The 13,610-nt window shown below is 40.3% G+C and overlaps 1 protein-coding gene across 1 annotated transcript in view; it reads right to left on the bottom strand.

Moving 5' to 3' along the window:
- Positions 1–13,610, bottom strand: part of hcn1 (hyperpolarization activated cyclic nucleotide-gated potassium channel 1) — a 67,870-nt gene that overhangs the window by 29,796 nt on the left and 24,464 nt on the right. The window contains exon 3 of the mRNA XM_026173561.1: positions 7,219–7,380. Within this exon, the coding sequence (XP_026029346.1) occupies positions 7,219–7,380 (162 nt within the window). The remainder of the gene's footprint in view (positions 1–7,218; positions 7,381–13,610) is intronic.

Raw genomic sequence — 13,610 nt, 5'->3', positions numbered from 1 at the left:
ATCAGACACTGCATATTCATCTTTCAGCAGCCCCGTAAGAACAGCAGCGCAGGTTCAGACTTCATTACCACACACATTAAAGCGATCCCAATTCCGCACTATTGTTTAAGCACCAGCAACTTCAAAGTATCTATAATTTAACTGTGCTCGTTGTTTTGACAGCACGCTCGTGCATTTTAACCACTTGCTTGCATTTTAATTAATTAGTCACAGAATCAGCAGTCCTCTCTCTCAAGATGAAACCAGGAAGGCGGCTGATGATTCACCATTATCCTCGTGTTCAGTGCGACCCAGAGGCTTTGGTTGTTGTTGATACTGACAAACTATGAGACTAACAGGATGTAATGCCTTGCTGCAAAGAACACAATTTTGCAAAAAAAGAGAACAGTCCGAGGACAAATGACAGCAATTAAACTTATTTTTCATCTGGACTCCCAAAGATTTGCACTGATACTTAGTTTCACTGCAGCACAAATTATACTCAATAGAGTGTGTAGCAAGATCTGGTTGCCCTGTAAATATGTTTTAGTTTTATTTAACATTTTATTTTTTTTGTTTGCGCCTGTGCGTGTCTGCAGAGAAAATAAGTGAATGAGCAAATTTGCCTCAACTGATTAATTTAATCACTGATTAACTCCCTAAACCCAACAAACAGTCCTTGAATGGCAAAAAAAAAAGAAGCAATGCGCAATATTCATTTTTCAATTGCATAATCAAACTGCAAGCTGTTCTCCCTGGGAGCGCACAGAAGGCACGGCGGCCTTTAAACACAGATGACAGAGTAAAGGGATGTGCAGGCCTGCATCGACACCAAAAAAAGCGCGCCCAGTGATGTATCTCACTGTGTGCGTTGTCATTGTCTCGTGAGCTTTTATGTTCATCACCTGTAACAGTACTAATGGACTTCATCTCTCTACAGAAGTTTTTTTATGCACTGGCACCAGTAATGTGGCCCAAGACATATCTTCAGATTCATCTGTGTGTAACTCTGTTTGCTCCTTTCTTGTAAACGCACAATCACTTCAAAGGTTTGAGGGAATTTCCTCATATTTTGGCATTTTGGCAAACTTTAACTTCAGCTCAACCAATCAGATATGTGGTAGTCAAGGGTCAAGGTCACTGTGGCAAGAAAAAAAACATGTTTTTAACCGTGAAGCCACAATTCAAATGCTAATCATGACCATATTGTATATAACAGTCAAATAGTATGAAATTATGAAGTGATAAGCTGAGAGGGTCTGCTGTGGCGACCCCTAGAGGCAGCAGCTGAAAGAAGAGGCAGCAGATTATTATATCTAATAGGTCAAAGATCAATTCTGGACAATCATGGATCTAAAGTGCAACTTTACTGACTGGCAGTGGTACACGTGCCATTTCTTTTCTTCTTTCTTTTTTAACATTTTCGTGGCAGAAGTCTTCTCAGAGGTTACAGACAAAAAAGCCTTTGGATATCTGAAACTTGGCAATATTTGGCATTCTTGCTTAAACTGGGAACTATTAACCAATTATCAAGATAGTTCCAATTTATAAATGTTTGCTTTTGCGATTTTCCACCCAATCTTTACGATGAATGAGGTACGGTGATTTTTCTTTGTCTTCTCACAAGGCTCTCCTCACAACAGAACTTTATTTTTTAAGATCCCACAACAGCCTCTGAAAGCTCAGCAGCTGTGGTCCAAATACCCTCACACAAGCTTGATTAAACCATCCTACTGTATCAGTTGACAAATAGCACACAATTCTTTCAGCTAACAAAAAATGATTACCAACGAGAGCCAAAAAAAGAATCCAAAAACAAGCTGTTCGCATAGGGACTGAAGCAGTCTTGCATTTTCCTTCCATAAGCCCAATGTGTATGTTGAGGGGAAGTGTGATGTGAAAGAAGGGAAGAGGGTGACACATCTGATTAATTCATAAATTCAGGACTGAGCCCGCCTTTTGAAAGTGACTCATTCAGGGAGATTGAGAAGAAATGGAAGGAAATGAAGTGGGTGGTCCATGGATAAAAGGAGCCAGGAAGGGTGACTGATACTGAAGGGCAGTTGTGCATGGTTAGCCAGGCGTTTCTGTCCTTTTTTCCCTTTTCCCCCTTGTGTCTACCTACAGTATATCCACCTGTCTTTTGGCCTCTAGCTCTCTCTGAGACAGGAGCCCTCAGCAGGGCTACTGCTGTCTCTCTCTTGATATGAGCTTGGCCAGGAACAGTAGGCACACACATACACTCACAAATGCTCCACCACATGCATCTTTAAGCTGTACAACAGCCTATCCAATACCACAGCCCACCACCTTCCAACATGAGCCAACATAGTGACAGCAGCATTATCTTGTTTGGTGATTAAGTAAATGCAGCCTCTAAAGAGTAAGAAGCTACTCTCAGACCATTAGTCAGGAAGATAACAGGCCTAGACTGTGCACAGCACCACTCAGCAGTATCTGCAGCCCTTGCTGCCCTCACTCTTCTACTCACAGCTGGAGACTGAAAGCACGGAGCCAACAACAGAAAAAAATATGATGCAATATATGGCTTTAAAGCTCTCCTTTTTTGGACAGAGACAAAGACAAACCTCTTGATGACAACGTTTAACTGTATTGTTTATTTATACCTGCAGCAAACACAGCAAACGGAGGAAAAGATACCTTATCCTGATTTTCAACTTGTGAATGCTAATGCATTGCGATGGTGTGAGAAGAGGAATCCCATATGCGAGCTGGCCTTATCACTTTGGATTTGCCAGACAGCAGTCAGTGCACAGGCTTGCACTTCTGCACAGATCCACAGGGAAGAGATTCTGCAAATTGCCCATTCTGCCACATCACCATCAGTAACACTATGCTCATGTGCAGATATCTACAGTACCACTGGCTTAAACAGATTTTACCTCTAAAATGCCTCGTGGTTTTCTTTGTGAGTTATTTTTAGGATCGCCCCCTCATAAAACAGAGAAGAAAAAAATCTTAAAGCTATCCAGAAAATTATGAATTTTGAACTTAAATCCAAAAATACTTCCACAGTTTCACGTTCTTTGTGGCTTTCTGTCATTGGAGTGTGCATAGCCTTCTCTTCTAAGATTTCAGCATTCTTAGCCTTGTCGTTTAGAAATTTGACAAAGAGTAACAATTATCATGTGTAGGACACCTGCTTTTGGTTAAATGTAAAAGCAAACATAATACTGGCACTCACTGATGAACTCATATGCTCCTTAATGTTTTTTTAAAGGGCAAGATGAATTTGGTTCAGCTGTAAGCGGCTCAGCGGGATAAAAATTGCCCTCATTACTTACAGACAAATACATATTTGATGACCCAAACTAGATTTGCAAATTTGTATGAATATTTGTAAATAATATACAGCACTGTGCAGAATTCAGACGACCCCTTTATTTCTTTATAATTTGTTTCTTTAAAAGTGCTCTTCGACAATAGGTCTCCACGCTTTGGAGACCTATTGTCTCCAAAACTGCTTTTTCCCTGAGTATTTGTGCATGGCCATTTTAAAGCGATTTTTCCATTTGTTCTGTTTGTTAAGCCATCTGAGACTGACTGCAAGAGGAGGTCAGGAGAGAGGTACAACAGTGGTGTTGGAGATCTGATGGAAGCGATGGAATTAATGCAGAAAAGTACCATCAGATTTTGAGCTTGTTTGCAATATCATGCATAAAGCATCTGATTGACAGTGGCTTCATTTATAGAAAGACAATGATCCCAAACACGGTGCTGATACAGTATAAAAGCATATCAGGATGGGAAAACACAAGATGGATTGGTCTCCCTAGAGCTCAGACATTACTGAAGCAGTGTGGGATCATCATAACAGAGAACAGAACAAAAAGGTAGTTAATATCCAAAGAAGAGCTTCAAGAAGCCTGGATATCTATTCCTGAAGAAATATCAAGAAAGCTGCCTGAGAGAGTTTAGGATGTGTCAATTCACCAGCAAGTAGCTAACCCATCAGAGAAAGTGTAAAACAAACATACAAAGCCATCTTTGCAATGTTTTAGCTACATACAAGTGAATACAGCTTGGAGAAAGGGTTTCGTGTCATAACAGCTCACCCACAGGCTTCTAGCACTGATTTATGCCTTATTTGTTTTAGAGGCAATTTTTGCAGGCTGCAGCTATAGCCACACGGGGGGCACCAAATTAGGCTTGTACACCATCTCCCTTTGATATTGATTTGCATAGAAGGAGGATGTACCAGCTTTATTCTCAGTAAGATCAGCAACACGCAGCGTGCATGCAAGGAGATGTTTATCATTAAGTTTTACAGCGACAAGTAATTATGAACCCAGAGTGTTGCTGTTTAAAAGGAAGTTTAAGAATCTGGGTTACTGAGGAGATGTTCGCCCGTAGTTACCATTAACAAGGATGAATTGTGACAGTTCTGTGGGAAATTACATCAGTGCAAATTCCTTTGGTGCGAACAGAGATGGATAATGTCTGTTTGGATGAATAACACATGCTAGCTGGTATCAAACGCACTTGGGCAACTCGTTGCCTCCAAGTAAAGATGAGAGCTGTGACGTTTATAAAAGCTGACATTTGCACCTCCGGTATGATGCCTCTAAACAGTTCGTGCGCTCGTGCAGCACAGAAATGTTTGTCACAGAAAGAGGGAGAGGAGACGGCAAAAGAGCTCCGCGGGGGAGTATTTACAATCAGCATTACCCAGGAGGTCTGCACGCGCTCACAGCAGTCCAAAACGGGCAAGCACAGTCCGCTTGACCTCAACTCAAGAGGAGAAGAGGGAAGATGAAAGATACAGAAAAAGTCCAAACGAGGGGACAGTCCCCAAAGAAATCAAACATAAGCTGTGTTGACACTGTCCAGTTGTCCAGCTTTCTACTGTACACAGGGGACACACTGGCTTACATTTTTCATACACTGATACACGTAACTAGAAAGATTACGTCAGCGTGTATATTGTGAATTTTCACCTAGGGCCGCAAGACACTCCACAATCACCACTCACTCTACTGTTACATTTACAGTCACAATCAGTAATACAAAAAACAGTAATACACAAAGTAACGTGTAACATTATGCTACATTTTTACAGTCGTGAAAAGGAAAGCTTTCATTGCTGCGAAAATCACTTGAAGTGCAGCAATAACTTGAAGTGATTGTTTCCGTATGGCTTTGTTAGTCTCTCGCATCGCTGTGGAGGATATTTGGCCCATGCTCCTTAATGACGTTGTTTCAGTTCATTGAGGTTTGCATGTATTTGTTTATGCAACATAAACAAATACAGCAACCATGCTTGCTGTATTCCCTGTCCCTGGTTTAAACTGGTTGCAGTATGACGGCAATAACCAGACTGTGAGAAATACAGATCAGATCGTTGCAAAGAAGAAATGAAATACATGTGTCTTTTTTTATTCGTTTGTTTTTTAACAATGACAACTAATATGTTTAACACGTGTTAGTGAACACAAAGTATTTTCCACATACAGAGACAAGTATTACTGGGGATATTTAAAAAGCAAACAAACAAAAAAAAACAGCAACCTTTTTTAGTTATTTACTGTTTTGTACATCCAATTTCTATTTCATATGTGGGATGGTAATCTTAACACATAGGACTCTTACAATGACATATAGTGTCCCTGTCCTATCTCTGATATTAGTCTGACAAATACAGAAATTCTCGTCTTTTCATCTGAAGCTGAATAGCTGGGTAGGATAGGTCTTAATAAGAAAGACTTAAAAGGAAGAGGAAGCGGGTTTGAGTGACACTTAAGATGAGATATTTTGTGTTATTGTGATAGGATAATAGTTATATTAATTCTCAAAGAGAAACTTTCTATTACTAGGAGGGCTAACAATGATGTTGAGGTGACAGATGCCACTGCTGCAACTTTCACTTTGAACCTATTTTGGAACTATAACATGACCAGACATTGTGAAAAGACCACCAGCTGACGATTAATAATACTACTACTACTACTAATAATAATACATTTCATTTAAAAATAGCACCTTTCAGAGCACCCAAGGACACTGTACAACAAATACACAATATACACAATAATAAGAGTAACAGATAAAAGTTAAAAGCATGCAGAGGTTTAAACATAAGCAATTTTAAACAGGTGAGTTTTAAGGGTGGACTTAAAAAAAACACCTTATTCAAGGTATTGCAATAGCTTGAAGTCTAGACTTCAAGCTATTGCAATACCTTGAATCCTTTCTTTTTCAGCCATTCTGTTGTAGTTGGTGCTTTGCATGGACAGATGGCATCACATCTGACTCTAGAATACTTTTGGTATACAAAGGACTTCACAGTCAACTCAGTGACTGGAGGATACCCAGGTCCTGTAGCTGCAAAACAAGCCCAAACCATCACCCTTTCAGCACCGTGCCTGACAATTGGTATGAGGTGTTTGAGCTGATGTGCTGTGTTTGGCTTTACAACAAATATGGCGCTGTGCATTATCAAACATCTTTCACCTTGTCTTGATAAGATGAAGCTTTGCAAACCTAAGCCATACTGCCGTGTTCTTTTTAGAGACAAGAAGCTTCCTCCTGGCAACTTTTACCATGCTAACTGAGGCCTGTGGAGTTTACTTACCTAGTGAAGCAGTAAAGGTGTGCTGAGGTTTTCACAGGACTGTGAAAACTTTATTTTTCACATGACTGTTTATAAAGTCTATGGGTGGTAATTTAAAGAAATACCAAAGAGGCCAAATCACTGTCAAAAAAGACTAATGTTTCGCTTTGCTGCCCATTTTTTTAACAATGTTTTGCTTTATTTCTATAATCTCTCTCTGTTACAATCTAATGTAATTTTAGGACTAACTAGAGCTGTGCTACAAAAATCTGCAAAAATATATTTGTGTCTCTGTCCTCATGTTGTTTACATACATAATAAAACAGAGTGCTATCTATTTTTGTGGGCCATGTACAGGTGTGGTATTAGCATGATGTAGCAAGTGTATTTTAACGGGGGGAAACAAGGTGGACACATTTCAGTGCTACGAGAAAAGGCCCTTTCAGCAAACCCCTGCACTTTTAAATTGTTAGCTGGCTACATCTGATCACATCTGTTCATTTATGGTTTTGATTAAAAAATAAGATTTAGAAAACTGCTGTATAGGAATGAGATTGTTTCCATAGGCTTGACATGTGGCAGGTGTTAAAAAGCGAGTCTGCTGTACAGCTTTTATACAGTAAAAATCCAAAAATAACAAACAAAAGAGAAGAGTGTGTAATACTTACAACCATACCGTTTAGGGACACCCAGCAGTCAGGGGGGAAGTCTTGGAGCAGAGGCACCAGATACTGCAGACAGCCATCCCAGTGACACAGAAGCAGCATCATACCTATCAAATTAAATATTCTTACCACTGCACTAGCCAGGTCATAGGTCATATGGAAAATCTGCCAAAGAGAAAGACAGAAGAAAGGAGAGATAGAGACCTCATCAGCATCTGCTTGGTTGTGCGAAAGCATTTATTCAAATTCTGACATTCGTAAGCCAAATGCAAGCACGGCATTACGAAGAAATATAAACTTCAGTAAGCAACACAGACACAGCGGCCCAGATTTAGATCTGTAAGAGTCTCAAACGTTGGATGCACTGGTATTTCAGGGACACAAAAAGATTAAAAAAAAGATTAAAAACACTTAAAACGCTCACAAAAGTACAAAGTCACCTTTGAAGCTGAGGGCACAGTGTGCCTGTCTGTCCTCAGCGTCTGTGTGTGCCTGCACGCGTGTGTGCGCATGTATCTCTGCACTCACAGATGTTGAGCTGCTCATAACTGAACACGGCTGCTTTCCAAAAAAAATAACCTGACCAATAGAGGAGACACATAGAGCTAGAGTAGGTAGCACAGAGCAAGTGAAGTGAATGATGAGGGGAAGTGCAAACTTCTGGAATAATTAGCCCGTAAGTGTGTTTCAATGCTGTGAGCTGGAAAAGGTGTCGGTGCTGGTGTGGCTGTTTAATCAGAGCCCGAAAGTTTCAGAATAGAAAGTCATCAGCGGGGTGAGTAAGCATGTCTGCGGCGCAAAGCGGTTTCATTTACGTCGGATCTGGCCGAAGAGAATTGACTCACGCCTGGTTGGCTGTGGCTTTAATTCAGAGTTTCTCATTAGCATCAGAAACCCATTACTTATTTCCAGGTTAGTTATTCCATAATCTTCCTCACACCGAAGCTCAATCTCTCCTCCCGCCAGCCCCCTGGTTCGTTTTGCATAATAAACCTGCCCCATTCGCCAGTTTGTTGAATTGAGACATTTCAGGTAATTACCATCTATTTTAAGTTCATGTCTTTCCATTCCCCATACATTACCTGTTCTACCTATTATACATATAGTCGCTTCGCTTGTTTTTTAAATGAGAACTGATGAACTTTTTGTTTCGGGGGTTTCCTTTTACTGACAAATGTTTACATTTGTATATAATACAAGAAATCAAGGATTTTCAGGTAAGTAAACATATATGTACAACACACACCAGTATCTTTATCTCTATATCTAAAACCTTGGTCATTTATGGTCTTTTTCTGTCCTTGTGTGCACCTAAACACTAACAAAAACACTACTACTACTGCATATAATTTAGTTCCAAATAAGCCCAAATAAGATCTGCAAGAGCATGGACTTCAGGCTGTGCTGATATGAACCAGTTTTGCCATTTGTATGCAAAATCATCTGTTAAACCCCCACCACCACCAAACCCCAGGTGTTTTAGAGGCTCTTTTAATCTTCCTCTCTCCACCCCGGTCTATTGTGACTGCCCTGTAACCTTTCTGAATAAAGGACAGTGTCCGCACATAGAACAGAGGAGAGAACAAGAGGCTGAGCTGGTGCTCAGATCCCTCTATGGTTCAACTCATCCATGGGGAGATATAGTGCACTGCCATGAAAGGCTAAAATTAGCCACTAGCTTACAGGACGGCTGTCTCAGTGCACCCAGTGTCTCTTCTGCTGCCTATATCTGTACTCTTATTTTAGCAGAATTCGCTCTCCCTCTGTTATGTGCGCATGCATATTTACATATAGCCTGATGACATAATAAGGAAAGCGACAGAGCATAAGGTAGCCGTGAAGTGATAAAGGTATCTATTTCTGGAGGTGCATGCTCCTGAAGGATTGCAACAAGACTAGAAAACAGGAAGTAGTGGGCCCTGTTTGAATTGCAAATGACTCATAGGCAGAAATAGGAAAAGGCTGATCACTCTGTCTCCACTTTCTTTTTTCAGTTAATACATAAGCAAAAGAGTGAAAAATAAGGATGAAGTTTTTTGGGTACATTTCTATGACGCGCGAGGGTTACAGGGAGGTCTCACAAATTCCCAGGGACAGTCTCACTTTGCTGGGAAGCCTCTGTGACCTTTGGGTCACGCTGAGTCAGAGAGGCTAGAGAGGAAATGATGTAGATGCTCATTAACACAATGTGGAGTTTATTTGGGTTTGCATTGCAGCGGCATCACTTTGAAAAGCCTGCAAGCAGCAGGAGGTAGCCACAAGGCAGGAGTGGGGTTTTTTTGTTTTGTTTTTTTCAAATAGGGTTTTAAAGAAGAGGCTGCAGGTGTAGATCGCTGGTCAGGTCACCAGATTAAAAAGGATAACCTTCACTGTGATGTGCAGATATGTAAGGATAAATTTGAACTGTGTGAGATGGTTCACTGAAGCGCACTCTGCTAATACAAACACAATGTCTCCATATTGCCTTTACAGAGTGTTTCTCATAATTAAAAGAAAGCATTTGCACATACTCGATCATCCAACTTCTCTTTTGAGAATTAACTGTGTTGGACAGCCTCTTTCTTTCTTTTTTTTGTGGTAATCTGTTGTTTTATCTCACTGTAAGGCTTCTAAGAAAACATGAATTGTATCAAATTGGGCAAAGGAAGGAATGCGGAGAGTGTAGGTCCGAATTTACATCTATTTGACTCAAGCAGACAAAGAAAACACACAACTTGCAAAGCTTTCATGTAGCACACAGCCGGCCCCTTGCTCAGGATATGTGTCACAACTAAGAACCATGCGCTTCAATTTGCTAATATGCACCTACTCGATCACCCATCAGCAACGTTCTGTTTCGTGCAGTCAGCAGTGTGTCTGAGCATCCCGCTGATGGAGAGGAATGATTAATATATGCCTGTGTTCTGTTCAACGTTTACTGTAAGGGAAATCAATCCAGATCTAAAAATAAAAGCAACAGAGTTCTGACAACAGCTGAACAGCTGGTCAAATAAATAAAAAAGTGACTACTGCTGAGGACTTTACTGTATGGCACGAGTTATAAAATGTACTATGCAATCGTTTATCATTGTGGCAAGAAGCAAATTGATCCTTTTACTAAACTCTTTAAAAATGCTTCAACTTTTGTCAGACCAGCATTTAAAAAGTCTAAATTTCTTCTTAATTTTGATAAATCAGCCAGTGCAGAGTGGTTACAGATTGTTAGCTCAAGGCTCAGTGTCTGCCATTTAAGAGATAAGTCTGTTTTCACAAAGACTCGAAGCCTATAGTGTAGGTTTGTTTTCAGTACTGGCCATTTATTTCTATTTTGTTTGTGTCTTGCCCTGCTAGAGGTTTTTTCCTGTTAAAAGAGAGGTTTTTTTTTTCCCACTTCCGCCAAGTGGCTGCTCATAAGGTGTCCTCTGATTGTTCATGTTTTCCCTCCATTATTGTAGGGTCTTTACCTTACAATCTAAAGTTCTGATTTGGCACTATATAAATAAAATTTAACTGAATGTAAAATGTTTGAAAAATGTTGCTCCAATAGCAACATTAATATAAAGTTTATTCTGTGGTTTAAGACAGTTTTTGCAGTTCGGTGGCAGTGAATCGCTCTGAGATAAACATTTGAAACCAAATTTAGACTCAAATCTGTCATATGACAGATCCGAGTTCATTTTGAGCAACTATAACGTTTTCATAAACCTCGTGCACAGGAAAGGTAGAGCTGACACAGAGCCAAAAGCATATCCAATGCTCTTGTTTGGCTTTGGCAAAATATAGGCTTGGAATTAAATGCATCAAGCTCAAATTTGACTGGGAATTAGGGCATAGGTCAGCATAATCCTGTAATACATTGGAGAAAAACAGCCAAGATTTGATATGATAGTGATAGAAAGTCACACGCTAGCTCTGTCAAGCCAGTAGGTCGCTCATGCACTTGGTCTTTCCGCATCCTTTTGATGGGTTGTTAGAACAGAGCAGAGAACATTTTGAAACTTTGCAGGTATATTTTTATGTAAAGCAGCATGCTGATACATAATACTGCAGGGATTAAAATTCAAATCAATGTTGCCCACAAGGTATGGCACGAAGAGTTTTTGCTTATACAACTGCGAGCTGTCTGGTGGATGTATGCACTGTAGGCAGACATTTTGAATCCTATGCACAGAGAAGAGAGCATGCAAGAGAATTACTCATCACCAAGCATCAAGCTGTGGGCCTGAAACACGCAATTACAAACTGTTCTTTATGCATCTTCAAATTGGACATGAGTGACCTCTGTTTGAGGTTAGCGAGGATTAGCATGGGACTAATTTGAGGAGATTAAATCCACCACTGGCTATTAGATTGAAGGATAACAAAACTGCTTCCAGGAAAATCTGGAATTCTCCTGCTTAGCATCATCTTGTAAATCTCCTGCTGGCTCTCTTTTGGTTTTGCTTAATCACGAAATTACAGTTGAACTTGGATTCTAAAAAATCATACCGGGACGTAATGAGAATTCACTGGGAATTTGCAAGTTTCCTGTTTTCTTTTACTGCCTTTCCTCCTCTGAAGGCTAAAAAGCTTTTGCCCGCTGTACTTGGTCTACTTAAAAAAAGGCAACAGCATGTAAGGCTAAATGAGCAACATTCTATATTTTCTATGGCAAAAAAACATTTCAATGCCGGTCTGTCTCTTTCTGAAAGAAAAGCAGCCTGCTGGAAGTAATCATAAATCCCATCACTGAAATGTGCAATGTGTAATCACATTGGTGTAAGTATAGTTCAGCAATAAATAAATATAAACAGAGCTGGCATTATTTCAGAGCTTCAGGCAACATACTGTATGTGCTGGGACGCTAATCAGTCAGCAGATCTGCTTATCATACAGACTGGGATACTGTGTAAGAGGAGAGGAAAAGCCTTTCTAGCAATGTTGTGCTTGTAACTTGGTTCTTGCCAAATCATGCGTGCAAGTACATAGGCTGCATAAAAAGCTCTGAATCTCAATGCAGAGGAACATTTAGGTAATGAGGCCCAGCAGTAATTAGGAGACAGAGACTTAATTAAGAGCCACATAGTGATCAATAGGATCTTAACACAGGCAGAAAACAAGCGATGATCTATTAATATAGTAAAGGACCCCCTAAACCATCATTGCTTCTTCATCGCAGGCTCTCATGCATGCATTTAAAACTAAAAAAATAGCAGCATTATCAGTAAAATTTATATAAACTGTTCAAGGTAAAAAGTAGCATTAAATAGAAATTCACCAAATAACCTGGTAGGTTGTTTAAGTAGTTGTTATTTCCAACTGATGCATGCAGTTCATCTCTAAGCTATCAGTAAAGACAATAGACAAAAGATTATTAAAAAAAAATCACAGCCTCAGTTACTCTTCCAGATATCGATTTAGTTGTTATGAAAACAAAATATTTTCACCATACGGACTCATCCCACACAGGCCCTGACACACTTAGAGAAGCCGAAGTGTTTCACATAAAAACAAGTCTCAAGAATCATATTGAACTGTATGATTTTAGAGCAGAACTGCAGTAATAACTGCACACGCAGACGTTTGCAGCTAAAACAGTGACACCGTGAATCAGAATTGTCTCCAATTTGAACAGGCCACTGATATTTTTTCCTCTTCTGGAATCACAAATGTTCTCTTTTTATTCCTGTGCACCCACTCTGATATGATTTCTGCAACATATTTCATCTACCAATGCTTGAATGTACCCTCATGACCTCAGCAGATGCAAATTTCTGAGCATCAAATACAACTGCTAACGTGCCTCAAATATCACCAGTGAATGTGTGAAAGCGAAGGGCTCAAACTGGATGTGTGATATCGCAGAAGATCCTGATGCTCTTCCTCACCTCGCAGCTTAACTACCAGCCAATCAGTGGACACATTTAACTAGACAACTCTTCCCCTCGGAACTTGTCGATCACATCTTTCAGTCCAAGGAGATCTTCCTCACGGGAACGCTGCTGATCATCTGCTCTGCTTTCCAGCGTTTCTGTGTCCGTCAGCATTATTCTCTTGTTCTTCCACTAAGCACATCACACTTCACCGCAAGCCGAGCTACTTTGCCCGCTGTCTCACCCGCTCTGCGTCTATTTTGGTCGTGTGAGCGTGATAACCTTAACACTTCTGTTCTGCCTTAATCTGCGCTCTACCATTCACAGATGCATTGGCAGAGGCAGCGTCCTCCGGGGCAGAAGCTCACAGACCCGCAGGGATCAAATTTATGATCTTCTCTGCGTGGACAGCATTGGTGATCCACTCTGTGTGCTAAGCCTTTTTTTTACTGTAATTATATAGACATCAGTCCCAGAGTCTGTAGGGATTCACGTATGCAGTTAATGCATGCGCATTCTTCTAGAAATTTCCTGCAGGGCTTATATTAGCCTGCTCTGCGCAGG

Source organism: Astatotilapia calliptera, chromosome 7, assembly GCF_900246225.1.
Source record: "Astatotilapia calliptera chromosome 7, fAstCal1.2, whole genome shotgun sequence".
Lineage (NCBI taxonomy): Eukaryota > Metazoa > Chordata > Actinopteri > Cichliformes > Cichlidae > Astatotilapia > Astatotilapia calliptera.
Note: the sequence above shows the minus strand (reverse complement) of the source record. Positions and strands in the feature narration are given on the sequence as shown.